Consider the following 27,964-nt stretch of genomic DNA (forward strand, 5'->3'; position numbering starts at 1 on the left):
GCGGGACCTGTGTCGCTGACGCCTTGTTGTGAAGTGATGGAGTTGGACAGCTGGGGAAACGTGCGCTCAGACAGTCGGCAACACCACACTGGGAATCACAACATCCTACCCCGGGGAGCCTCGGCGGTGCAGAAGGAGAGCGTTCGTCTCATCGCTGCTGCAGCAGAATCACACAGCGGACTTAAAAGCCCCCCAATGCAGACAGGTTTAATACAAAGCGCCACTGACCAGACAATAGAGCCGCTCAACGCCGTGTCTCCGGGGGGACAAAGGCAGTGAAAGACAGGGGACTGATCCCGGCAGCCACCCACCGGGAGCTATTTCTGGGATACCGGGGGGGAGCACGATCGAGGGGAACAGTGGATGCCCCAAAGCTGACATCTCATCTCCTTCCGCGGTGAAGAATGCGGCTTGTGCGGAGGGCTTTGCGGCGACACACGCGAACGATTGGATCTGGACCGAAACAGACACCGGGGATAGACTTGATGTCGTCTAACTTTGTGAACAGCGAGATTTGACGCTGGCGAGACATTTTTATTCTTCAAATCCGTATTCCTCGGGAGGGGTTAATTGCACCACTTCGGTCAACAGAATTGAAAGGCAAACGGCGGGGGGAACAATAGTCTGAAATCCATTCTCAGTAAAACCCCGGAGCAGCGACTGGCTCAAGCGCACTACCTATAGCAGGACCGATCCAGCCCAGGAGCGTGACCGACCCAGATCCGGAGAGATCCCGAAAAACAGCCCGGTTAGCGGCGTGCTCATTACAGCCGAGATCGATGCGAGGAGTCCCGGTGATCTCATACTGTCAGCAGGGGGTTTAAACCGAAATGTGACTCTATTTACCTCCAATACACACACACACACACGTGATTCAGTATTCTGGAGTCGGAGATTTGATTAGAAGGTAGGTGTCGAAGCCGTGTGTTGAATTGAGTTTTCCCTCCTATGGAAATAATCAAGTAAAAATACGACGGATGTTTAATTTTTGTAAAGTTGCATGTATAGCTTTGAAAATATTAAGGGCTTTTAATATGAACTACCCTTTCTACCTCACGGAATGTAAATTGGACGGCGTGTATTTGTTGTGCCAGTAGACTGTGGATTCTCGCTCATTCTCTATGTGGTTTTCTTCAGCGCTTGTTAACCAGCTTCTCTACAGAAGGATACAGAAGCTCCCGGTGAATTTTAAACTGACCTCTGAGCCTGCTAAAGGGACCGTCTTGTTAATTCCCTTTTCACAGACTCGCGGAGAAGTGCCGGTATAAATTAAGGAGTCGTGTTTGTCCACTCGGTCCTCACCCTGATCTTCAACTCCGGCTGGAAAGGTTACTCGCCTGACTTTCCTCAGAGCAAGGAGGTCTCTGATCCCGGCTCTGCAATTGTCTGGTGTCCCTGTGACAGCATCAAAATACACGATGCATATTTTAATTTCTTCGAATCTTTTCTTAGGATAAGAACATGCGCAACTGACATATTCGTGCCAAGGTATAAAAGGCTGTATTCCTGAGTTCGTTTAACAAAGCGAGGTTGTGGTAGGTAAGAGTGTAAAACAGTTCATCTGTCAAAGAAGGAAATCGATTTTTCCCCCCGAAGAGAGTCAATAGGACACCGCAACTCATTTTCGAATTCACCTGACAGATAATGGAATAGTTTCTCCCTGATCTTTTTGATCAGTCTCAAGGCAACCTCATACGTACCGTAGTGTGTGGACAAAGCTTCGAGGTTGTGTATTTAGCAAATGTCTTTTTTATCACCCCATGGTATAAATAGACCACACGTGTTCTAAAATGGCTTGACAGTCTTAGCACCCCCCAATAAAACGTTTGATTGATGTGCGAGGTCTAAATCCACCGCACATCATTACAACCCTCTCTAAAAAAAAGTCAATGCCCTATGCTTTACGCCAGAGCGTCCGTACTGTACATGCTGAGCGACGGACGCACATTGTTGCGAGAGAGCTGTGTGAGATCGGGCACGCACTGTGAATGTTCAGCTATGTGAATTCCCCTGCTGTCTCTCCCCAGCAGCTGGGCTCTATACACGTGATTGCTGTCAATTGAAGTTGTTTTCACCGTTAGTGCGGGCTTTCAACATTTCGCTTGAGTTTAAACCCCCTCCCTGCTTTTATCGTTCAAAAGGAGTCAGTGTGGACGAAAGCGCCGTACTCTTTACCAATTTCCCCCGTGTTCCGTAGCCACTTTTCCTGTTAGCTTTCGTTCCCCAAAGGTGTTTTCGGGAACATTTTTGTTCTCTTGGAACGCGAAGAAAACTGTATCATTAGGACAAACTCTTCATAACTGATTGCATGTAGACTCCCCATAAAGATCTGAAGGACAGTCTTTAAGGGACTCCTGCACCCATTGCCAACTCGCAGGTTACACCATTTCACATAATGTGAAGGTGTAACTCGTAAGGGCCACTCCTTGCACAAAATCCGTATTATGGTGGCCTATGGCAGTGGATAGACTCGCATGGTGCGCAGTTGGCAGTTCAGGCACAAGTGCTGCCCAGGTTATAGCTGAGCTGCGGCTTCTCGGATGGCTTTTCTTTCCCTCTTTGCCTACGATGGGAGTCTGGGCTCTTCCATTATGAAGTACAGACATCTCTTCCTAAACACATCTGAAAAGAACAAGACGGTTTTTCATTTCTCCACGCCAGTTGTCAGCCCTCCAAATAAAGCACTAGCAAAGTCGAGCAAGGGCATCGTGGTTGAATTAAAGGTGCCAGGCAAAGAGGGGAGACAGGTGCGCAGTCACAGTTTAGAGCCTAATTAATCTGTCGTACGTATGTCAGATCGGCACAACGCTTTCAATCGGCTACTTGAAGCTGACTGTCGCTTGTGGAGATTAAGAGTTTTAGGTTAATCTGTTAGACGCACTCCTTCGTTTTGTGTGAATCGGAGTTTCTAAATAAAAGCACTCAGTCACAACGGTACAGAAAGGTATTAAACATACCTCACTGACTCTATGTGTGCGTTAATAATTCTTGAAAGGGTATTGCACTTCAGACATTTTGTACTCTACGTTTACCAATACGTAGCTCTTCACAAGTACTCAAAGATCTTCCCAAGTTTTTTTTGAATGCTCAAAGATTATGCTATAATATTCCACTGAGCCACTTCAGAGTGCTCACTTCTGAAGAAGACTCTAGACTCGAGGTGGGACCCCCACATTAGGTGTTGTGTGTTAACACTGTGTGTGGGGATTTTGAAACCTTTGAAACGCAGAGTGTCTATCAACATTACACATGGATATGTTTTCCCTAAATGGACATCATCAAACTATTTTACACTTTAATGTAAATTTATTTTTTTCCCGTTCCTTTATGTATAGCATTTAAATTGTCGCGTCGTATTTTTCGTCTTTATAGTGAAATAACAGCTTTGTTTTCTATGACGCCTTTAGAATAAAATACTATGCAACAAAACTCACATTTACAAAATGCGCATTACAAAATACATGGACTGAAATAAATGAAAATCGATGAGCAACAACACATTTCCACTTCTATGAATAGATCTCTAAGAACGATTAAGATCTTGAACTCCTGTCAAGCTACTGCGTTATTATCTACAACTACCCTCCTATGCTTATCAGACTATTTTAACAAATCCTTCAGAGTAAACTCGTCTAAAACTGCTTTTTTATAAGAAGGATATACATATCTCACTGGCAGAGCCGTAACGGAGTTCATCCTAACAAGCTGCTTAAAAACAAGCAGCTTGGAAAAGTAGAGGAAGGGCCTTCGGAATAACCGCAAGCAGCGACACTCTCAGTGAGGAGGAGAGCAGAGTGATGAAGCCAGTTCACAAACAGGGATTATTAGGAGGCCATGATTGGTAAAGGCAAATGGGAAATTGTCAGGACGCCAGAAACTGACCCCGCTAATTCACCGTGAAGAGCACCTGTGATTTAAAAGCTGGGAAAACTACCAGTTGTCGAGAGTCGTTAACTAAAACCCTCAAGCGAAATGAAGAACTAGATTCACTTTCTATTCCAGGACGGACCTTTGACATTAAGTAATAATAATACAGATGATAAAAGACACAGAGTCATTCGGGCGCTCTGGTTGTTTGGCTGTCCCGCGACCGTTTGTGTCAACAGTGCATGTTAGCTTCCAAACGCAATTTCACTAGATTTGCATGTCTGCCCTCAGAGTCCTGTTTAATTGTCAGTCCTGAAGTAGTCGACAAAGTTTCAGTGCGTCAATTGGCTACCGCTCAATTCACCTCCCCGTATAAAAACGTGTTCGTCTCCACTTCTTGTCAGATCCAATTAGTCTTCTAGAGTCAATTCTACAGGATTACTTAATTGCCGAATTGAATGTTTTTTATTATTGACGGTCTTGATTACATGTAATATTTCCAAGTCCTGGACAGGACTGAGTTCCTGTGAAAGAGGGAACTGCAGCTACCCAGGATCCTAAAATGAGTTCCTTTATACTGCACATCATATAGATTAATTGTATGAAACTTTATTACGAGCTATATGAATAATTATATATGAACAACGAACATTTGCTTTATTTAAATTGTGGTGCTTTAAACCACTAAATATCTTTAGGTGTAGTCTTCCAGTTTGATGATTATGCTCTGATACTTAAAATGTGTATTCTTACTGCTTGCATGTCATACTTAACACTTCAGTTTCATCTGAATTGCATCTCTGCTGTCCAGAATGTCTAAGCCTATTTATGTATATACAAATCTTGATATATACTGTATATATAAAACACTTGAATGGACCGCCAGTATTTGAATGGACCCTTTATTGTTGTGTATGAAAACGTGTAGCAAGTGTGCTAAGTGTCTGATATACCACCACCTTGGACCCTCAAAAACGATTTATCTAGTCTGGAGGGATTTTATCCATGTCGATGGGGATAACGGTGTAAAGGAAAAACGAATGGAAGGGTTAAATCATATTTAATCAGTATTCTTTATTTAGAGACTAGCAATTATCTCTACCCCCATTTGAATAATCTCTCTTTGTTTAAGGAGAGTAGTCATGGGGCATGTATTCTATTGTGTCTGGGTGCGCAGACTATAATTTCTTTGGAGGGGCTCTCTAAAAATAATATTAAAACCCGTCATAAAAAACGAGAACAGCTACAGTAATTCACATAATAGTTGAGCGATATGTAGGGGTCATAAATCTTGAGAGCGATCCAGCCAGCCTCTGAGTTCAGAGACCTTTAACCCCTGACTCAAAGTAAAATTTCAGTTGACGTTTGTCAGGCAACTGAACATTAAAGTGGAGATCTCCGTCCACTTCCGCTGTCAAGAGATTTTTTGTATGCTGCGTTCCAATGGCCTGCTCTGAGCAGCTGAATCTCCAAACCTGTCCTTTATGAACTGCACATGAAATACCTGCACCCTGTTATGTTTGTCAGAATTCAGCAGTTATGTAGCATAGCTGTAACTGGCCTGTGTTTTTCTGTTTTCTGGGTGGCTTAGGCAACAGTTTGCTTCACGACAAATGAATGTGAATTTCCGCGACCGGCGCCAGAAAACCTCAGGACATTCATTTGAATTTTCCGGACCTTTCAAGTTGTCTTTTATTTTTTAAATAATCTGTCCCTCCTTCCCCCCACATCAGTCTTCGGCCCTCTTTTTTTCTTCCATGTTTTTGTTAAATGCCACAGAACACCAGATTTCCTCTTTTTTCAGTTCAACAGTTTGCTGAGCTTTAGAGCAGTTCTGCTGTGCAAAACAAATTTGATGTCTGCCACAGGACAGAATCAGCCTTCATGGTCTGAACAAAAGAATATCTAGCTTAAGTTGTTACATTGCCTTCAGAGAGAGACCATTGTTTTTCTAAACATAATGTACATTTCATCTCTGCTGTAGGTTTAGTGCAGGGCATCTGCAGTTACTACTGTAATGTATAGTTTTCACTTCAGGCTATTACAATGAAAAGACTCACAATATGCAACTAGGCAATGCTCGTGGCACATGACATTGCCCTTTTCTTTTTATAATCCACACTAGTTTAAGGGTGCAGATGATTATTAAACAGCTAGGGGCAGCAGGGAAGAGCAGTGGGTGATATCGCTGCCTCGCAGTGCTAGGGCCCTGGGTTCAGTTCTGGACCTGGGCTGCTGTCTGTGTGGCATTTGCACAATCTCTCTATGTTTGTGAGGGTTTCCTCGGTGTGCACCCGTCTCCTTTCACAGTGTAAATACGTGCTGGTAGGATCATTTCCCTGTGGGAGAAATTGGCCCTGGCATGTGTGCTCTATGATGGACTGGCGTCCCATCCAGGGTGTGCCCTGCCTTGCACCCGTTGCTTGCTGGGATAGGATCCAACTTGACTATACAACTTACTGTAGCAGCTTAATTTGATGACGTGGTAATAAAATGGATTAATTTTACAGTTAGGTCACTGATTCCCAGTCTGGGCCCTGGAATCTTCCAAGATTCTGGATATAAAGCAGGAAATCCTCCAGATTTTGCTCCCAGCTGAGTTCTTAATCACAAGGTAATTGATTTCAGTTTTTCTGTTTGGGGCATATTGGTCATTTCACTTTCCACTCTTTAAAAGTTGAGTGAGGTTTGTACTTGGTAATCTCTGAGTTTCAGAACTGCCCTCTTTCAAGTGACCTCATTTGCATTTTGAAATCTCCAAACGTGACAATTATTGTCAATATCGTGACAAAGCGTTTTTTCTTTTCCTGTAAAACTGTAGCCGGTTCATTTCTGGAATGCTTAGCAGTGTATTTTGACATTTTACCAGCTTTGTCAGCAAAGTGCGAACAGCACACCCTGGCCAGATTAAAGTGATTTCCTCCAACTTCATTCAGCACAAAGCTCATGCCCAGAGTGAGCTCAGTCCTTGTTTTTACATTACCAGTCATGCGATAACTGTTCCAGCAAAGAATGTGCCAATGCAGGGCCATTTAGGAAGGATTTGAAATTTTATTCAGAATTAGGAATAGATCAGAACTGAACATTTTTAAATAAATGTTTAAATACACAAAGGAGGTTTAATCTAACATTAATACACACACAGAAACACACCACCCACACACACACACAGGGCTTCAAACTGTACAGATGTAAAATGCCCCCAAGGGAACTTCAGTTCATTTATGTAATAATTAAATTACGACGTGCTTAGTAACTGGAAACTAATTAGCATAAGTGATATGGATAGCTCGCATTAAACAGTCCTAATTATCAGTTTTAAATGCTCTCAGTTAATGCTAGGGTGAATCAGACCTTTTGTAATTGGACTTGTTAAAATTTCTGTGCTTTTCCACAAATTGTATCAAGCAGGTGAACCCTGCAATTCTGGACCTGTGGCACTATCTGTGTGGAGTTTGTGTGATCTCTCAGTGTTCGCGTGAGTTTCCTCCTACACTCCAAAAATATAGTGGTAAATTAATTGACATCTGGGAAACTGGCCCTGGTGTGAGCATGTGTGTGTTTCTGTCTGTGTGTGTCCTGCGATGGACTGGCATCCTGCCCAGGGTGTGTCCTGCCTTGAGTCTGTTGCTTGCTGGGATAGGCTCTGGTGGCACAGCTCCCTGCTCAAATCTTTTTAGCTATCCAGAATATCCCCCCCTGGACAGCAGGCTTTAAACAAGGTTACTGTGCATCTTTTTTTGCAGCTTTGCTTTTTGTTCTTGCTTATGGAGTTGAAATGTAACAGTTTTTTTCCTAACAAAAGGTTGAACTGCATCACCCGCTGTCCAAGAAAAAGGCTAGGATGTGATGTTCCATCTGTCCCTGCTTCATCCAGCTTAGGGTCACAGGGAAGCCAGAGCCTATCCCAGCAACCAATGGGCACAAGGCAGGGCACACCCTGGATGGGACACCAGTCCCTCACAGGACACACACAAACATACCTATCAGCATGTCTTTGGAAAATGGTAGGAAATTCTAACAAACAAGGGGAGAACACACATACTCCATTTAAATGTTTATGAATTTGTGTCTTTGGACTAGTGTGGATTATAAGAAGAAAAGACCAAAGTAATGTGCAATGAGCATTGCCCGATTGCATCTAGTGAGTCTTGTCATTGGGGTAGCCTGAAGGGAAAACTATGCATTGCAGTAATATCAGCAGAACTATGGGCACACTTTGTGAATATGAATCAGTTAAAATCTTTGAGTCTTTTAAGGTTGGGCGTTCATGTGGTTTTGTCTGAATATCCATTGGTCAAATAGTGAATCATTGTAGATGACGCATCGAAAGGCTTTCCAGCTCTTTCCCATCTGCAAATGTCATATTGGCAGCTGAAGAGTTAAAGACAGGCAGCAGGAGTGATCGCATGTTGGTTTCAGGGAAGGATGCCGCTGTAGCAGAGAGGCAGCAGCAATGTCAGCAAACTGGCAGGCACTGGTTCCTCTGCTCTTATGTAAGAGCCTGTGAGTGGCAGTCAAGGGACAGTCCGTATGTGTGCGTGGAGGAGGAAGAGGGGGGCGGTCTGTACGATATTTCAGAAAGGGTCTCTTTAAAAAACAGAGGAGGCATCTGAGTGTGTTTTGTGATTGGCAAACTTAATCCCGAAAGAAACATATTTAGCCAGAACCAGATATTAAGGCAGAGAGAAAAAGAGAAAGACAAGAGTGGGCGTTGTATGGAACATGTTATTGAGTCATGTTGGCTGCACAGCTTTTTATTTTTTCAGGAAGCAGCCAAGCTAAAGCAGCAGGGGGAGTTACTGTGTGATCTGACTCTTGCTGCTAAAATTGATCAGTTCCGTTCATCTTTTCCAGCACAAGTAGCTCACAAAGAGGTGGAGAGGAAGTTGTGTGGGGGAAGGAAACTAGCAGTGTAGAACAGGGGTTCCCAATTCTGCACCTGAAGACCCACACCTGCTGGTTTCTGTTCCACCTGAGCTGTTATATAACTGCATCCTAAACAAACCCAGTAATATGATGAATTTGACCTCTGTAATTGTTTTCAGTTTCTAAATGTGTAGGAGGGCGACTTTTAACTGCTGTGGTTCTTAAGTAACTTGAAATTTCTAACCTCTGAGCAGAAAAGAAACTTTTAAAGGTTCTAACCAAGTAACTTGTTGGTTCAGTTAAAGATTTATTTAAGTAAAAAGCTCAGCTGCAATGAAAACCAGGACCTGGTATGGGAACCCCTAGTGTAGAGGGCACTGCACCCCAGTGATCACGCACAATGAATGGATTCTTGACATACTGTGCTGAAGGCACCCCTGACTGGGCCCTAAGTATTCGATCAGTCTTAATCTGCATTTGCATGCTGCAGTCACTTTGAATGGTAAATCGCAGTCAAAACACAGAGAGCAACCACCCAAATAAGAGTCATTGAAGACTCACGAATTTGCATTTGTAATGAGCTAGAAATCAGACAAGAGGCAGAGAACTAGCAGGGAGACAGACCTGGGACTGAGAAAGTGTAGGGACCCAGAGGGCCAACTGGCAATGCATGAGTCTAGTCTGGACCGCTGATCTCTTCAAGGTCAAGTGATCCCCCAGAAGGCAAAAGGTTTGATTTATTAGTTCTCAAACCTACATCTCAGCTTCCACAAGGGCTTTCAGATCTCATGTTGCTTTAAACAACCATTTTGCTGTGGCTCTCAGTCCAGATCTCAGTTTCTCTATGCACATCTGTGTGAACCGCTTGAAATGCTTTGCTACTGAGAGGCAAGCAAGCACTTTGCTCCCAAAGGATGTGAGGATATGGCTTGGGGCTCTCTTGGGCCCTGGCTTGCATTGTCAGTGTGGATTTTCCATCATGGTGCTTGATGGGATTGCGCATACATGACCAGGGGTGAAACTCCTGGTTCTACTATCGTCCTTCAGCAGTGAAGACATTGATTGTAGCTCTTGACAAAGTAATAATTATTTAGGAGCATTTCTCAAAAACGGCAACCCAAAACACAGTATTTTGCAGACATGGCACAGCACATAATGACATGTTGAATTATACTACTGAACATTCATTATTTGAAAGGTGAAAGGACCTTTTGCCCTTCACAAACATCTAAGATTGCCCACAAACCAGTGAAGATATATCCAAGTGGTATAATTTAACTTTCATTTATCATAAATAATTGTAGCTTATTATGTCCTTAGAATTCCACTTGTTTGTTTGGTAGGTCTCTTGTCATCTGTGTCTGCGTTTATGCTGTCTATATTCTGATCTCCTAACTGGAAAGTTCGAAAGCTGAACTGATGGTAAATTTTCATTGGATCTACCCATGGGGTTTTGTAGACTTCGATCAAACATCCCCAAACATTCTGAATGTTTAGTTCCTTTCATCAATATTATTTGATAACTAATCATGTACTGCACGATAAACCCCCAAAAGCAGCACCCTGCCACACTAAAACTATTAAAAATGAGCTAATTACCCAGTCTATGTCTTCCTGCGTTAGGCAGTGCAGTATGAACAGTACTGTATATAACAAATTCACCAGATATCAATGTGCTCTGTTTTATGCTTGGTAGTTTGATAAGGCTGACTAATCAGTATGTCAAGATTTCTCATTCCAGGTTGGCCAGGCTTTCCTATATTGCTTTTCATGGGCCAGGTATTGATTCAATGGGAGGGGGCGCAATGATTCACTTCTTATAACGATTCTTGTTAACACTAGTAGGACAACAATGCAACATACAATAAAAAGGCATTCGCAGTGTTTGCAATTTGCCTGCCAGGCCCATATTAATAATTTAGTGAACTCTTGGTTCAGTAGCTGTACCAGCACCTATTGACTTTATGAGAATCTGTCTGCCTAGTAGCATTCATATCCTAAAGTCCACTTTCTCGGTTTTCCTGTTCTGTGATATAGTATTTCCTTGCCAGGGCAACATATAAACTCAAGCTTCATCAGATTTGTGCTGTGTATTTTTGTTTTTCAATTATATTTTATGTTACGTATCATGTGCTAGCTGTCAGCTATTTAAAGTTTTGAAGAGTGGCCATTGAATATCACTACAAGATACCTGACCACTTGACCACTGTTAAGAAACATTTTTGAGTTTTTTCAGTGGAAAAGAAATAGAAAGAGATAGAAAAAAGAATAGGCAGGTACTGTGAAATGGAACAATCAGATGTCAAGTATGGTGTGTGTTTTCATAATATAAAACAGAAAAGCACACCTGTACATACATCACTACTCCTAATTGATCCTGTACATGTGAGCAGAGATCAAAGAAATCCAACCTTCAATTAGTATAACATGGGCTGGTGAGGATGGCGAGTGTGGGAAAGGAGGAGCAGAGTAGAAGGGTAGAGAAGGACTTTTTAACTCTGGGAAGAGCTTGTCCCCACTTATAGGGCCTCCTAGCGTCTTGCTCAACTTCGCTACAGAGCATGGGAGTCCATTCCACTCAGCAAATGCAGCTTATCCAACGTGACAGCATAGGAATCGTCCCCTGAAGCAACACTGTGCTGCTGCTGTCAGAACTCTGGACAGATCCCTCTGCTTCCACTCCACTGGATCCTCCTGCTGTTGAGTCTTCAAGGCTACGGTTTGTTTTTACAAGAGAGATGCATCTAGGAAAATGTAGGAATACAGCTGAGAAGGTGTCTTTTTAATCATTACTTCCTCCTGATCCTCAGTTGGGATGGACAGCGCACTTCTTCCACTGTCTTCGCACCAAATGATTTTGAGAAAATAGTTTGTTCAGAAGCAGCTTCCCATAAATCATGGAAAACGTCAGTCCTAACAAGTAAATACCCGAATTAAACTCAAACACAGGAGCACTAATGAAGGTCACAGATTATATAATTAAATCAGTTCAATCTACTAGCTGAGCCATCACCTGGAACCCATGATACAGTCTCTCTGGACTCCGGTGATCATACACTGAGGCGATCCGAGCAGGGTAGGAAAAATATTTGGGCAGGGCTGTAGTGGAAACGGCGGGTGGCCGTGTCAGCTGACTGATACATTTCGTTCACGTTTTGTTGAACCGTTTCCTGTCCGACATCAAGACATGAGCCTCATATCCTCCAGCTGCTGGAGCAGGACAAAAGCAGGAGTTTCCTCTCCTCCTCAGCTGCAGAGGGGAAACTGCTATCAGACAGCAGCCAAAGTTCATCTTCACTGTTTCCAATCTCCTGTCTGTCAGACTTCCTTTGTCTTTCAGCGGTTCTCCTGCTGACAGATATTCACTTCCACATAGGAAAGGATGGCTGATTAAACCATGATTTCTGATTTCGTGCTCCCTCTTCTCTACTGGCACAGCAATGTAACATTACACAAGACGCTGGACAGGGAAGCACCCGCTCAAGAAAGGGTTTCTATAGCAACAGTACAGGAACAGAAAGCCACTGGCAGGCAGGAGCCTTGCAGAAAGGCATTGTGGGTGGGGGTCAGCTGGCACAGGTGGGGGGGTTCGGGGGTGTTGGGACCAGTGGAAGAGATCCACATTTTAAAGGTGCTGGAGTAGTATGAAAAGGCTGTGTTTGGTTCACTTGGAGGAGTACTACAGTACATCTGATGAGAGAGGCACTATCGATTCATCCCCTCACAGTAGCCCCCACCAGCACTTCAGGCATGACAGGAATGCTCCGTTACTTGTCTTTTGAACATCACATTCCTTCTGCCTCGAGCAGAAGAAGGAAAGTCCATGTACATCATATTAACATGGAAGAGGCAGGAACGCTACACTTAGTAGAAGTGATTGAGATCGAGAGATCTCCGAGGCCAGATGGTATCATACCAATTGTACCTAACGAAACAAGAGACGTTTTTCATAGGCCATTAACAAAAATTTGCCCAGCTAGGACAGGGTTAATGCAAATTAACTCTAAAATTGCTAATCTACAGCCCATAGACAGACAGGTAAGAAAACTGAAAGTAACAATAAAGCAAATCTTCTCTTAAGGTTAGGGAAAGAATAATTAGAGCTAGAAACTCTTCTGTATGTCGAAATGCTTTTAAAGGGAGGTAGAGATGGATTAAAAAGGTACAGTAGATCTTGCTTAACTACCTCGTAAGAGTTCTTTGACTAAATAGTAACTAGAACAGAGCATTTGATATATTTAGATTTTCAGAGGGCTTCAGATAAAGTTATTCTTTAAGGTTACTTCCTAAATTGCTGGCAGTAGCATTCGAGGTAATGTGTGTGTTTGGTTTGGGAACTGGTTAATGGTTAGAAAGGAGAGAGGACTGATAAGGAGTGAAAGCTCAAATTGGAGGACATGAATCACCCTGCCCTCTATCTACACTATAGCATAATTAGCAGATTTACACAAGATTGGGGGAGTAGCGAACACTGAAGAAGCTAACTAAAGATTTAGGTAAATACCTGCTGTAAAAATAAATATAGAACCAGAAACACTGGACTTGAAGAGATTAGTTGTAAAAAAGATGTGTTTACTTTATGTCTTCTGGATGAAATAGTAAGATATAATGTTAGTTTAAGTGCATAACTTAAATCAAATGCTATTAAAGGTATGCAATGCACTAATAACACGTGTTGTAGGATATTGTTCACACTCGTAGTCACCACCTTGCAAAACAGACACAACTGCTTTGGAATCAGTCTAGAGCAGTGTGATCGGATATATTTCGGGGCTTTTTCATCTTGACCAGAGAAGGATGAGTGGATGTAATTTAGCTAAATCAATGTGGGCCTTCTCTGAATCAAGTGTGAAACATAAACCGGAGAACGCTAGTGGATACTATGTGGGTGTGCATTTAAAACTGAGAACAGAGAACAGGGGCACTTCTTTTCACAAGAGCTTGTGGGAGTCGAGAACAAGCTAACCAGCCGCTCTGAAGCTGATACTTTGCCTCTTTTCATGAAACAGCAGCATGAGGTTCCTTGAATCATTTCAGTAACCACAGTAACCAACAAATGAGCCCAGCGAACCAAGTGGCCCCCTCTCTTTCGTACGCTCTTAAAAGGGGGCAAAGTTGAGCTAGCTGAAATTCAGGTCACTGATAACCTTTTTTTTTTTCTTTCACGTTGCAGTGCAAAATTAAATACATTCCAAATGTACAGTACCTCAGGTAATATGCAGCGAAACTACAAAATGTGTTCAAAAACGAGGTAAAAGAAGGACCGATCTATTTGGGGTTTTATTTCTATGTTTAAGGAACAGAATGTAACTATATATCAAACTCAGAAAATGTTTATCCTGCTGTAGGTGTTTGCTTTCCTGGTCCCTGAGGACGAGTAAGTGGACAGATTTTCCTCCCAACTCATATAACAGCCTAAATCAGGTTGTCTCAGCTAAATTGGACTAATATAACCACTTTTATCAGTCCTTCAGGTGTGGGTGACATGCTGGACCATTCAGAAGTTTGTAGACCCTTGCTTTAACGTGTCAAGAGGACGTTTGTCTGTCAAGGTTGTGACCAGACTAGAGAACCTTAGAAAGTTTACGCCTATGCTTGATAATGAGTTTTTTCCATTCTTTCACATTCAACTATGAGCTTGTTTTCTCCAGCATGTGATATTTTCCAAAACAGTAAGAGTTCAGGGGTGTTCATCTTTCCCGAATCACCGCGCATGTGCGGTAGGAAGTTCTGATCTTGATGACCTTGTTCCCTTCAGTCTGCCAGAAAATGTTCTCCTACGCACTTTGCTTCCAGGCACGGTTTTCTCTTGGAAAAGGGGGAAGAGAGAGTGGGGTGACGAGGAAGGAAGAGATGCAAAGAGAAACACAGAGCCAGCGGAATAATATTTGTGCACCATCTGTCTTTCCAAAGCTAAATAATGTAACTCACTGTCATGTTATCACCCTGGAAATCGTGGCAAGGCCTGTCTGAGCATATTCCGCTTGGATTCAACCTCTCTTTTTTCCATTGTGCTGAAACCTATTGTGCTACATGTCTGACTTTGGAGTTAATAGGAAAAAGGGTATGAGATAAAATGCACTCCTCCCCTTCATTAATTAAGCAGTCTTTTCAATTGGCAGAGCCATTTTTAAAATGGCAATGCATGTGTGCCAGTACATTTTAACAGTTCTGTATTATTGGTAGTTGGAAGAATATTATAGCACACTATACCTATATTCGTATCTCCTAGATGACAGTAAAATCAATGTAAATTGAAAGATTTAGCATGCAAATTATAGGTGGGCATGCAAAGTGGACAGACATCCAGAATCCCTTGTGGTGAGGGGTACCTTTCTGCTTGTCAGCCAGCTGATTTGGATGCATTTACATTCATGTGGGCAGCGCCAGTGATGTTGCATGGGTTGCTCACAAGAGTCTCCCGGAGCTCAAATAGGGGTTACCCCCCCGCCACTCCTGATGTCTAACTCTTGACAGGCAAGGGCAGCGAGAGAGAGCCCATCGTCTACTGCTGTCAGCAACACCCGGCTCGCTGAAGGCACACACCGTGCGGGTCAGCCGCACACAGGCACATACGGGAGGGGGTCTGTGGCGGCAGGCTGGGTCAGACAGGAGATCCTGGCAGCTTCCACTGAACGGCCTCAGCTACAGGTCAGAAAATAAGAGGCAAGGGGCACCCCGGCTGGAAAAACGCAAGTCCACAGCTGGCAGGAAAAAACAGCCATGAATCTATAGTGGATTCTGATAAAATTCTGAAGAGATGTGTTACAAGCTTACAAGCAAACCTGTGCGTGATGATATTAATCCAGTACTTCACTTCTGACATAATTATTTCTCATATGCTGGTGTGATATCTCGAGTGATGTTTCAAGTTTTTGGAGCTTGAAATACAGTTTCTCCTTGGTAACTTGAAGGACAGCTGGCAATACCGGACACCTCTTGTCCTTTATCAGTCCTCCAAAGCAAGGGCATACTGTATACATACATATACACACAACACAGATGGGAAAATAACCTCCTGCAAACTTGTTCCAGTCATTTCATTCTCTTTCGGAAACAAAGAGCCTTCTACTATAAGCACAGGGTTTTAGGTAATGCCTTCTATACTGTTTATCAATGAAAGCATCAGACCATGTCTGTGTTATGGATGGAGAAGTGCCTGATAACATGATATTGATTAAAACTACTTACTCGAAACCACGTTTCTTCGGTTCTTTAGGAAGAGGGAGGCTACAGTATTTCGGCCTGCGCAGAGCCTATGAAGGGCCTTAAATCACCACTGACTCCTTGCTAATGGGTAGCTTGACCATCGCATTAAGGAGCGAGGTATTGACCTTGACTCTAGACCTCCATACAAACAAGCAGCACCCAGCAATCACTGTAACAGACAGAAACAACACGCTTTTACCTGTTGTCCTCGAAGGCCGGTCTCAAAGGGGCTCATTTCCCGTTGTGGGCGGCAGCAGGACGTGTTGGCTTCTCTGTTAGAGCGCTGTTCAGACCACAGTGTGACTGGGGTGCTTCTCGATCCTAGGTCATGGCGCGCTGTTCTCAGTGGCTGGCCCTCTTCCTGCTCCTGCTCTCCCTGCTAGGGGGGGGCTCCTCCCAGAATTCCAGCGCCCCCCGCGGCTGTGGCCTGGGCCTGCCGGCGTCCTACACCCCGCTGTGCGACCTGGAGGCCGTGTGGGGCATCGTCCTGGAGGCGGTGGCCGGGGCCGGCGTCCTCACCGCCCTGCTGCTGGCCCTGGTGCTGCTGGGACGCCTGCCCTTCATCACGGAGCCGGAGAAGCGCAGCCCCGTGGGGCTGCTGCTGCTGCTGCTGCTGGGCGTGCTGGGCCTGTTCGGCCTCAGCTTCGCCTACATCATCCGGCCCGACGAGAGGGTGTGCGTCGCCCGCCGCGCCCTCTGGGGGGTGCTCTTCTCCCTCTGCTTCTCCTGCCTGCTGGCCCAGGGCTGGCGGCTGCGGAGGCTGGCGCGTCAGGGAAAGAGCCCGGGAGCCTGGCAGCTCTGCTGGCTGGCCATCAGCCTGACCCTGGTGCAGGCCATCATCGCCACCGAGTGGCTGGTGCTCACCGTGGTGCGGGAGGGGCAGCCGGCCTGCGGGTACCTGCCTCTGGACTTCACCCTGGCTTCGACCTACGCCCTGGTCCTCCTGCTGGCCTCCCTGGTCCTGGCCGTGCTCTGCCTGTGCGGGAAGTTCTGCAAGTGGAAGCGCAACGGGGTCTTCCTCGTCCTCGCCTGCCTGCTCTCCCTGCTGCTGTGGGCGGCCTGGTCCGGCTTCTACCTGTACGGCAACCGGGCCCTGGGCCACCCGCCGCTGTGGGACGAGCCCACCCTGGCCATCGCGCTGGTCTCCCACGGCTGGGCCCTGCTGCTGCTGCACGCCATTCCCGAGGTGCACTGCTGCGTCCGGCCCCCGCCCCCGCCCAGCGCCCCGGACTACTTCGACACCTCGCAGCCGCCCCCCCGCCTGCGCGAGACCAGCTTCGACGAGGACGTGGCCCTGCCTCACCGGCCCTACATGGAGAACCAGGCCTTCTCCTTCGACGAGCACAATGCAGGTACGGGCCGGCGCACGCTGCCCGGGTAGGTTCGGAGGGGAGCCGCACAGCCCTGTCAAACACTGGCTCCAATCTGAGGGGTCGGCGGGGTGCTGCAGGGGTGAGAACTTGGGGTGTTGTGGTTCTCTCAGGGTGGCCCTCCTGGTGCTCCGGTTTTCTCCCGCAGCCCAAAGGCAAAGGCTGGCAGGTGGATTGGCTTCTGGGAAAATTGGCCCTGGTGTGAGTGTGTGTGTGTGTCTGTCTCAGCCCTGTGCTGTCCAGGGTGTGTCCCGTCTTGTGCCTGTGTGTTGCTTGCTGGGATAGGCTCAGGCTCCCCCGTGACCTTTGAATTGGAGGAAGAGGTTAGAAAATGGATGGATGGGTAAAATTCATTTGATGCCCCGGGCGCGCCGCAGCATTGCTCGTGCCTAGGTCTGCTGTCAAGAGGTTTACTCGTCAATTAGCTCTCAGCGGAGGTAGTCTTGAATGGTGACTCACTGAAACGCTCCGCTCCCTTCTGTCACGTGCAACAGCGAACAGCCTATAAGCCTTCTCCTTTCACTGAAAGATTTTTTCTATAAAAGCAAAAAAGCAGCTATTTTCTTCTTCCTTTAATTCCGCAAAGAAAAGCCCGAAAGTCTGGCAGGTGTTAAATGGATCAGAACCCTACCACGGCTCAGGACAGCTGCTGACTCTTTGAATTGTCTTTTTCAGATATTTGTCGGTCTAAAAATGTCTGCATTAATCTGCAGTTCCACCCGGAACACGGAGAACATGTTCCTGTCTTTGAAGGCGTTCCAAGTTTGTCACACATCGCTTCGCTGCCTCTGCCACACATTTCGCATCCAACTTGCAACTGGGTCGCCTACTTGAAGGCAGTTGAAAAATTGGCACAGATTATATAAACAGACTTCAGCTAAAGCCTGAGACCCAGATTCGTTCCACACATTAATCCATCCATCCTTCCATTTTCTAAATGTCTCATCCAATACAGGGTCACTGGGGAGCTGGAGTCTATCCCAGCAAACAATGGGAGGAAGGCAGGATACGCCCTGGATGGGACACCAGTCCATGAGTCCACCCAGCCCTGAGGCTGTCAGAAACCCACACACGCGCTGTGCAGCCCCAGTCTTGTTCCACATTGCCTCTGAATATATTTCTCTTCGATTAACATTATCTGGGATGATTCTCACTGTTTGTCTGCAGTGTCGCCTTTTTAGTAGTGGCTAAAAAGCTTTCTTGGGCTGAGAAAGGTGCTGGTGGCTTGAAAAAAAGCACAATACAATTGCTCTGCAAAAGGACAGTTGTATTATTTAAGGGCTGTACAGTATTCTGTAATAAAAATACTGTAATAGTGTCATTGTGTGGAGGGTGTGTGCAGCATTGTTGTCTTCCAGCGCTGGAGCCCTGAGTTCCATTCCTGGAGTGCTGTCTGCGTGGAGTTTGTATGTTCTGCCCGGATTTCCTCCAAGTGCTTCTGTTTCCTCCCACAGTGCAAAGACATACCTGCAGATGAATTGGCTTCTGGGGAAACGGACCCTGGTGTGAGTGTGGGTGTCTGCGAGGGGCTGGTTATCCTGTCCAGGGTGCCTGTTGCTTGCTGGGATAGACTCTGAATTAGTTGAAGAAAACAGAAGGGTGCAAGCTTGTGTAAAGACAACCGACAGTGTGAAGTGCAAAATATACGAGTGCCTTCCAGCTTGCATGAATTTCAGTTTACAGGAGGGTGTGCGGAATGTATCTGTTGTGTAACTCAGGGAGTGTCTGTACTTTCTCACCTGTTAGAGGAACTTGGGCAGTAAAATTGTCCTTCAAAGCTCGGAACTGATTGCTTATGCTACTATATAAGTAGCCACGACTTGGATCGAGTGACTTAATGCCAGTCAGTTGCTAGGCACCAATAGACTATAGGCCCTGTTAGCTGTTGTTGTATCCTGTTGTGAAATCATGAGCTAAGGCGTGTGCTGTGAACAATAAAAAAAAGAAGGCGCCTTTTTTCAGAGGTGCGTAGACTTTTAGGAAAAACTCCTTACCTCTTCATAAATTTCAAAACTAGAACTCTAGCTTCAGTGACTCTCTAGCACAGTTGTTATTGCATTTGTCCTGTTTTGCCCATTAAGAGTGTAGTCTGTGGTGTTTTTTTTAAAGATTGTGGAGGTTCTGTAGCAGCTGAGCTAGTGAAGACCTGAATCTCTGTCTGATTGAGTTTCCCTGGGTGCTCCTCGTGCTCTTGGTGTGGGGTGGGTCCAGAAATGTCCAGGGGGAATTTTTGCTGTCCAAGCAACAAAACATCTGTGGGTTCCCCTGCGCCTGTGAGTTTCCACTGTTATCAGTAAATGATTCGTCTCTCTTTCCTTTGGTGCATTTGGGCAGCTGTTTTCCCTGGAGCCTTGCAGGCTGAAAAGACAGCTGATATTGACCGTGCAAATGTTGAAGGACTGATGTATGTAGCCTGAGACCTCCCAGCACTGGGGCAAGGGATGGTGCAGTAAGATGAGCTGATTAACAGTTGTCAATTCCAAACCAGGAAGTGAAAATAGGGGTATTCTAATTTTTTCTTAAAAATCCTTGCTGCTCCTGCAAAATCAATGAGACTATTTACTTCCGGTGGCCACATGTGCTACTAACCTGTGTCTTTCACAGTAGGCCCCCTGTTGACGACACATCAGCTTACCAATGTCAAGTCTGTTCACCTGAAGGGTGTATCCTGCCATGTGCCCATTGCATGCTGGGATAGGCTCCAGCTCCCCCACGACCCTGTACTGGACAAAGTGGTTAGGAAATGGATGGATGGATGGAAGTTGGTTCACTTAATTGTCAGAGACCTGTGACACAGTCATTTTCCTGATATTTACTTTGAGAATTCATGAGTTTCTAAGGAACAGCTTCTTCTGATGCTCAGTTAATCTGTTGAAATTTAAGCTGTGGTGACTTGCGTCGCACAGCCGGACTCCCAGAGGTGATGGAGCAGCAGGGGCCCGTGCTGCTCAGCCTGAGTCGAGTCCGGGAGAGGGGCTGTGTCGGTGCTGATGTCTGCCCTCCTCTGTGCCCACAGCTCTGCGGGCGGGGGGGTACCGCAATGGCAACCTGGGCTCTCGCCCCAGCGTCCCCTTCCGCAGCAATGTGTACCAGCCAACTGAGATGGCAGTGGTGCTCAACGGCGGCACGGTGAGTAAGGCCAGCACGCCGGGGGTGTTCGCTGTGAAGGACAGAGACGGGTGGTGGTGGACACAGATCTGCGGGGATTTATGAGCCAAGCTACTGTTCTGTAACCAGGGCCAACATGGCTAATGAACTATAAGCTCTGAACGAAATACAGAGATACAGAGATACAGCTTTGCTTTGGAAGCTGCTTATCCAATCACCTCATTATTACAGCAGTTTACCTGGCATCCGAATCACTGTAAGAAAAGGGTGGCCACAAGGCAACACTCTCTGTTCTAATGCAATGCATTAATGCAATGATCTCAGATATAGTCGTGCCTAAAAGTCTGTATTTGATCTGTTTTGGTTTTTGCTTACAGACGTATAAGCGTCTTTTTAAAGGCAGTCAGAATCAAACAGTGGAAAAGAAGAGCTATCCTTCTCAGAGAGATTTTCACTGCACCAGCTATTTTATGTTCAAGGGATCTGCATGACTATAAGCATCTCTGACAGCAGTGGTCCCTGGTGTTTCCTATATTTGGCAAAGAACTTTTCAAGTCCACGTTGTTTATGTTACACAGTGTATACAACTGTCCCAGCCAACATTCTGCAAGGGTAAATTGGACTGTAGGTGCACAGATGACTTAAAGCCAACTGGAACTAGAATCAGGGATATTATGAAATGTTAAACTACACAGGCTTGTCCAGAAAAAAAAGCTAATTTGCAGTGTGTTCTTGCCCAGAAAAAAATACTGCAGCAAAACTCTATAGACCAGCTGTGGATTTAAGTAAAATACTTAGACATTGCTTAGACCAATTTTTAAATTTTTAACATTCTAAAATGTTAAAATGATACAGATGTCATTCAACTATAATTTTATAATTTTATTTCTTTCAAGAACCAAAATGAGTTCCTTATAAAATGTACCAGCCAGCACACCTTTCAGGCAAGTCAAAGTGGGTTGTTTTCTTGTTTTATGCTTAAAAATCATTGTTGGACAATATAAAAATGTGTCGCTCAGAGTCAGGCCCCTAACGTGCTCAAGATTCGTTTTACATACACAAGATCTGACTCCTCTGCTCAGTGCGCCGCCAGAGTCTGTTGGCTCCCCAGGGTGCACATACCAACTGGGCTTGGAGTTCCACAAGGTGATGTCGAAGAGTCTGGGCAGGAGGAGGTAGCAGCTGGAGAATGAAAAAGCACTTTGCAGTTTGTCAGTGCCTGTCTGCTGACTCTTCTGACTGCACGCACACACAGGCACCTCACAGCTCCCTGGTAGCCCAGCCTGGGCTGAGTCTGTTCCAGCAGTCCCAGGATCAGCTGTCAGGCTCTGTCAGACCGGGATACAAATGCCTTCCCTCTCCAGCCCTGCTCAGATGCTCTCCTGCAGCTGCTGTTGTACAGTACAGCCACCACCTCCCCCTCCCTTCAGAAACAGTATTCCTAGATCACTGCACTCTTGTCCGCCAACAGGAGGTCAATACAGCTATTTCGCACCCAAGAGTTACCTTGACCCAGCAAAACGATGATTGGCAAAGAAAAATGGTTTCAGGAGCTCCCAAATTAGTCATGCATAAAAAACTTCCCACCTGCAGTGCACTATATTAAAATCCAGATGAAGTTACTACCTGGCTGTGAGCCGGACTACATATGACTAGTAGCACAGCACTGTTCGGACGCCACCAATATTGGGGGGTTGGACTCATCTGAAAAGTCTTCTTGCCTCTTGCACTGGTGCTGTGAACTGAGATCAATAATGATTAGCGATTCAAAAACAGGGTACGTATAACTCAGACAGTGATACAACATTTGGAGCGGAGCTCAAAACTCACATCCTGGTCATGTGTGTGTGTATCAGGACTCCTGCCTTGACATCTAGACAGCATAAACCACTGCTGCAGAGGAGGACCTGGTCCTGTGACCTGGGGGAGTTAGCCGCTGTCCAGGGAGCTGAGCTGGGTGTGCCGGGAGATCCGATCAACCGGGATCAAATCCCATGAAATCTGCCCTCGTCACATGTGGATAGCCATCCCATGCTGTCCAGCTGTATACTAGTATGAGCTGACCAGCCCAGCCAGCACGTATCTAACCACATGCAGCAGGAGTGTCTAAATAAAGTGAGGTGGGCAGGGAAGAAGAACCTGTGACGTTCCGGGGGCTGAGAGACTGTGGCTGGCGACTGACTTCCTGTCCATCTCTCTCACAGATCCCTTCTGCGCCCCCCAACTACACAGGACGGCACCTGTGGTGAAGCCAGGAGGAGTGGGGGTGACCAGTCTGCGGGGGACCAGGGGGTGCCAGCGAGTTCCCCGGTGCACTGGAGCTACTTGCAGGGTTTTCTTTTGGTGGCGATGTGGGGGGGGGGAACGGGGAGAGCCAACAGGATCCTCTGCACCGACCCTGCGGGCCGAACTGTACAGAGAGGGAGCAGGGAGGCAGAGTGCTGCTGCTTGGCTTCGTAACCGACTTCTAACACATTAACACTGCAGAGGACGGGCGTGTGGAGCCTGGAAGGGAGGGTACTCCGGAACTGCTCTAGCGCAGTGCTGAATTTGCACCAGTTTCCAATTCGAACCATACAAAGCCGAGTCCTGTTTAATTTCTAAAAGAGAAACTAGCAGATGACCCAAAAAGCTGACTTCTACCATCTGTGATACCAGAACACAGGACACGAAATGGGACACAGAATTCAATCGCATCGTGAGCTGTGACTCAGTAATGGGGTTACCCCTGGCTAACACCTACTTCCTGTATAATTCAACGAAAGTAGGGTCGTGAGAATATAGAAATAAAAACATGTACACTTCGTTTACCAAGGTGCATTACACCAGGTTGTAGAATTTTCCTTTAAAGGGGTGTAATGAGCACAACACTTACTACTTACATATTACTGAGCATTTGAGGACCCAGAAAAAGCGTTATGTTACTATCAATGAACCTTGGTAGCCTAACCCCATACTGTACTTTAATCTTTGTTACTGGCAAAGCTGTTTAAGCATTTTTATTTTGCCACAACAGTACTTGCTAAAAGAGAGTACGCTGAGCTCTAAAAACTAGAACATGGTAGTCTGAAGTGGATTTTCCCGAGCAATTAAAAGCGCTCCCCCAGAAAGTAAGCTCTGGTGCAAACTGAGCAGGCGGCAGAGTTTGACGGAGCGGTCATTGGGTTGGGTTTGCTTTGTTTGAGGTGGCTGGTTGGTTGAAATGTAATGGGCCTGGTCCAGCAGCAAGAGCTCAGCACAGAAAACAGCCCCAGTGGATTCAGGTCAGAAGCAGAGTCCACCCTCTTTCCCAGATTTGTTATGAAACTGCACCAGCCTCCTCTTCACCTCAGTGCTGCTGGACGCAGTTCCATCCCATTTCATGCAGTGGTTGGCACCACTAAATTAAGTGAAGGAAACTGTTGCCTCATTGTATGATCCAGTTGCGGCCCTGCTGTTAAGGTGAATTCTTGTGAGGATTTTTGAAACGAGAGAAGAAACTTCAGAGAGGTGCTGTCTGGCTGTTTTTAGTGGGGTTCTGCTTTCTCTTGTAAAAACAAAACCATGTAATTGTTTTTCCTCTGGGATTTCTCTTGCTGCTCATGCAAAGTGCACGTGTTTAAGCTCTTTCTGCACCTTTTACTTCTTCCCTCAGTGAACTTTGAACCCTGTCATCCCTCAGTGAACTTTGAACCCCGTCAAAGTACTCCACCTGTCGTTTCTGCTCTTTTGGAATCTCAGCTGTTCTGATGTTTGGTTTGTTTGTATTTGAGATACATATATTTTCTTTACTAATGGAAAATGGTTCACTTTTGTTCTTTGCACACATCTGTGGTGGATCGATCACCACCACAGGAGAATTCCTGAAAATCCCAGGAGTTATCTGGAATGGATGTCACATTTCTTTGAAATCTTCTGGGAGAGAGCCTGGGATCTGGAATAAAAGCAGTGTGCATGACCGATATGAATGGACTACAAAGAAGGACACCTTTGGAAAAGACTGGAGTAAACTGGATCTCCAAGTCACCGAGTGAAACAGGCTGCCATTTAGCTCCCTTTCTGTTTTGATAATTTTTATAGATGTTTCTTTTTGTTCTGTTTTTACTGTTTTCTTTTTAATGCCTGTGAGGACTTTGATGTAAGCAGCTGCTGTGCGTTTGTAGTGTGCGTGGGTGAGTGTGAGGGCACAGCGATAGAATGGGAGGGTGGGGTGTGTCAGTGCAGTCAGAGCTCCTGACTGACCATGAGTGCAGCAATTTGCCCTTCTCACACAATCAAAAACACATTTATACAGTGCCTTCCCTGGAGCCTCTGATATTAAAAAAAAATAACTTGAACAATGGTACCGTTGATTTTTTTAAAAAACAAAACTGAGATCGCTTGATACTGTAGGTAATGCCTGTTTTCGCATTGGCAGATAATATGTGTAGAGTTTTGTATCGTGAAACAGCCATATTCAGGTTACCCAGGAAACCAGTGACTGCTTGGCCTAGAGCATGGTAGTCTGGAGTGGATTCAAAGTTTTCCCCCAGAAAATAAATTCTGGTGCAAACTGAGACCCAGAGAACTGACGAGAGGCAGTGTGCCAGATACTGTATGAAAAAGAGAGAACTCCTAGGTTTGTTTGCAAAACTGCATTTCCTTGTTCTAATTCATGTGTGCTGGGGCTAGAGCTTATTCAGTGTCACTAATCATGGCGGGTGACCCAAGCTTATGAGAAGGGTTGGTCGTTGATAATAGGGAAGTGCTGGTGTGGCTGATGTTGTACACAGAGACATTAGGAGTGTGAAGAAGATCAGTAGTTTCTTTTACATTTCACCCCATATCTTTTTCTGTAGTGCTCTTTAACCAGTAGTTGAACAAATGCTGATAAAACATTATGATTGCCTTTTCAGCTGATGTGTTTGTTTTGTGACTGAGCACCCATGATTCTTAAAACACCACAGCAGAACATGACGAAAATCGTTCATGTTTCAAAATCGTCGCTTTTTTATTGTGTGCAGTCCCAAAACACAACCTTTATCATTGAAGAAGGAATAATGGACTCGTACTGTTAGTCACACAGAGCTTTGTTAAGTGCCTTGGGGCAACCTTGTGAAAGGTTCTATATAAAAATAAATAGAATTTAATTGAAATTGAATTAATCAAAATAAATCATCTTAACACTAGTTCAAGAGTAAAGGGCAAAAAAAGCATATCTTTAAGAATGAGCTGGTTTTGCACACATGCCCCACAGATATAGATTATTAGTGTTGCACCTTAGAGTAGATCTATATATACTAACATGCAGCTGTCCAGGAGATGACAAATTAATCCGGCTTGCAGTATCGTTTCAGATAGTCCTTGTGCAAAGTTTAGGTGGATACATGCCAGTCTGGAAAGAGCTGTCACCCCCACTACACAGGACTGACACACACACGGACAAAGAAAGGACTGAAATGTCACACCAAGCCTGACCTTTGAAAGCTGACTCTGAGCTAGGCTGCAGGAACTTCCTCAAGTCAAAGTGTAAAACAACAGGCAGATGAAGAGGAGGGCTGCCCATATAAAAGCTCGGAAAGGGCTGCTGAGCCATTTTATGACACAGCAGACGTGTGTTTGGCCCCATTGTGTTCACTGGAAGTTCCAGTCTTTAACTGTGGTTAAAGCAGATGATGCATTTGGACAGTGTTGCATCTGCATAGACATTCGCTTTGTTCGGTAGGTTGTGGGTTTTAGGTGACTGATTGGGTTGTAACCAGTAGGGGCTCATGGGAGACAGAGTTGCCTGGTGAGCTTTACCCAATGTGATCTGGCAGAGCCAGGCAAGTGGCTGGTTCATTGCTCCTAGCTTATGCTCTGAGGGGTCAGAGGTGGCGAAAGCATGGTTTCAATGATACCGTGGCCCTTCCAACACTAGCTGCAACAGTTTGGTTGCGGGCCTGGGTCAAGTTTTGCCAAGCAGAACAGAGACCTTTTTAATAGCTGTTCATCGACATAAAGAGGAATGCTGAACATAGAATTAATGCACAGAGAAATCTCTTTGCCCAGAATTCATTTTCATTGTCCCATTGTCCCCGGTGATACTTGGCCTTCTGAACCTCACAATTCAAACCCAGTTGTACTGTCCTGTAATATGAGACAGATGGCCATGTGACTCTTTAGACAGAAAGAATCTATGGCACCTTCCAGGACAGGAGTTGTAACCCCAAGGGACAAGGGTGCATAACATCTGACTGCCTTCATCTCCCTGCCTGGATTCAGATTGAAGTCTCCTCTCTGTGGCTGAATTCCAGCTGGTCCTGTGATCCAAGTGTGCGGTACACCTCTAAGCTGATTCTGCCGAAACTGTTGATTTGCTGAAAATGGCATCACAATCCCGGATGAAATCAAAGATGCTCGACAAATGGAAACAGTTATTTTGGCGCCATTGGTGTCCGGACTTGCGAAATAATGTTTTAAGAAAGAAAAAAGAATTTGTGTAACAAATGACCGGATCTGCAAAAGATCGATACTGCTTTCTGAAATAAAATAACAAAAATAAATATTTATGTTACACTTAAGTGGAGGACAAATAATGGCGTATAAAGTGACGAAGCAGATATTAATACAAGTGTATGCGCCTTCACTGTATTGCTAGGCCTCAGGTGTTTCTCCATTACAATCTCCTGTATTCTATGCCTTTGGGTTCAGTGGAGCAGAGTGTCTGTTTGCACCCAAGAGATCATGTAAAAACACAGAGAGGCTCAAGGGAAGGAAATGGGAATAAAGACAGCAGACAGAAGTCAGGGGTATTCGCCTTCTTTTCTCTTTTGCACAAAGACTAGAATTGAGTGCTTGAAAGTGCATTGTATGAGACAAACACCTTTACTGTCATAATCAGCAGGGGAACGGGAAAATGTTCTTCTTTAATGTGATGTGATTCTTGAGTGGCACTGCGTGCAGGTTCTTAGACCAGAAATGAACATGCCCATAGTGAGGTAGTAACGTGCTGTCTCATCATTCTGGTTAAATATTGTACCGTGCCATTCCTTGACCTCTGATGGAGGGTAACTTCTTCTGAAATCTTAATTACTTTGTTCTGTGTTCCGCATTATCTGTAGCTGCGGTGCAAAATGGGAATTGTAGAATAAGAAATCTTTTTTACACTAGGAAAATAAATTGATAAAAAAAAACTCCAGCCTTGGTATCTTGCTGATACTACATATTACTTTCAACTATATAATTGTAATGGTTCTATATCAAATGTTGCTGTTTTTTTTGTAGAAAGAAATGGTCATCCTGGACAAGTTATGGACTGATTTGCGATTTAACAATAATGATGAGCAGAACAACCTGTCAATGGCAGATGTAGTTCACATACAAAACTGTTTTTGACAGTCTTCTTCTGATTTTCTTTGACAAGCATTTGATGAAAACAAATGCTGATTATCAATATACAGGTCTTCAGGACCTTCTAAGCAACTGACAGCCCTATGTTCCAGAAAGACTTGTTTTTTACAAAACAAGGTTTTCAATGCCTCAGTCCTGCAGGTTATTTATGCTCCGGTGCAAAGACAGTAGGCACAAAAATCTGGCATTCA

At 45.1% G+C, this 27,964-nt stretch overlaps 1 protein-coding gene across 2 annotated transcripts; it reads left to right on the top strand.

The window, feature by feature from the left end:
- Nucleotides 1-56: 56 nt before the first annotated feature.
- gprc5bb (G protein-coupled receptor, class C, group 5, member Bb) lies at nt 57-27,964 on the top strand. Of its 2 annotated transcripts, XM_015359955.2 has the most exons (5): nt 57-907; nt 15,214-15,387; nt 16,271-17,297; nt 20,332-20,444; nt 22,628-27,964. In XM_015359955.2, the coding sequence occupies exons 3-5, from the start codon at nt 16,274-16,276 to the stop codon at nt 22,670-22,672; spliced, it is 1,182 nt and encodes a 393-aa protein (XP_015215441.2). In that variant the 5' UTR covers nt 57-907; nt 15,214-15,387; nt 16,271-16,273; the 3' UTR covers nt 22,673-27,964. The 2 variants fall into 2 exon arrangements, with proteins under 2 accessions (XP_015215441.2, XP_006637107.2); XM_006637044.3 differs by lacking the exon at nt 15,214-15,387 and having other exon boundaries at nt 58-907.

This window comes from Lepisosteus oculatus, chromosome 19, assembly GCF_040954835.1.
Source record: "Lepisosteus oculatus isolate fLepOcu1 chromosome 19, fLepOcu1.hap2, whole genome shotgun sequence".
Lineage (NCBI taxonomy): Eukaryota > Metazoa > Chordata > Actinopteri > Semionotiformes > Lepisosteidae > Lepisosteus > Lepisosteus oculatus.

Coding starts and splice junctions, on each gene's coding strand:
- gprc5bb (XM_015359955.2), top strand. CDS start 16,274: ATGGCGCGCTGTTCTCAGTGGCTGGCCCTCTTCCTGCTCCTGCTCTCC. Junction 17,298..20,331: donor CTTCGACGAGCACAATGCAG/GTACGGGCCGGC, acceptor CTGTGCCCACAG/CTCTGCGGGCGGGGGGGTAC. Junction 20,445..22,627: donor TGGTGCTCAACGGCGGCACG/GTGAGTAAGGCC, acceptor TCTCTCTCACAG/ATCCCTTCTGCGCCCCCCAA.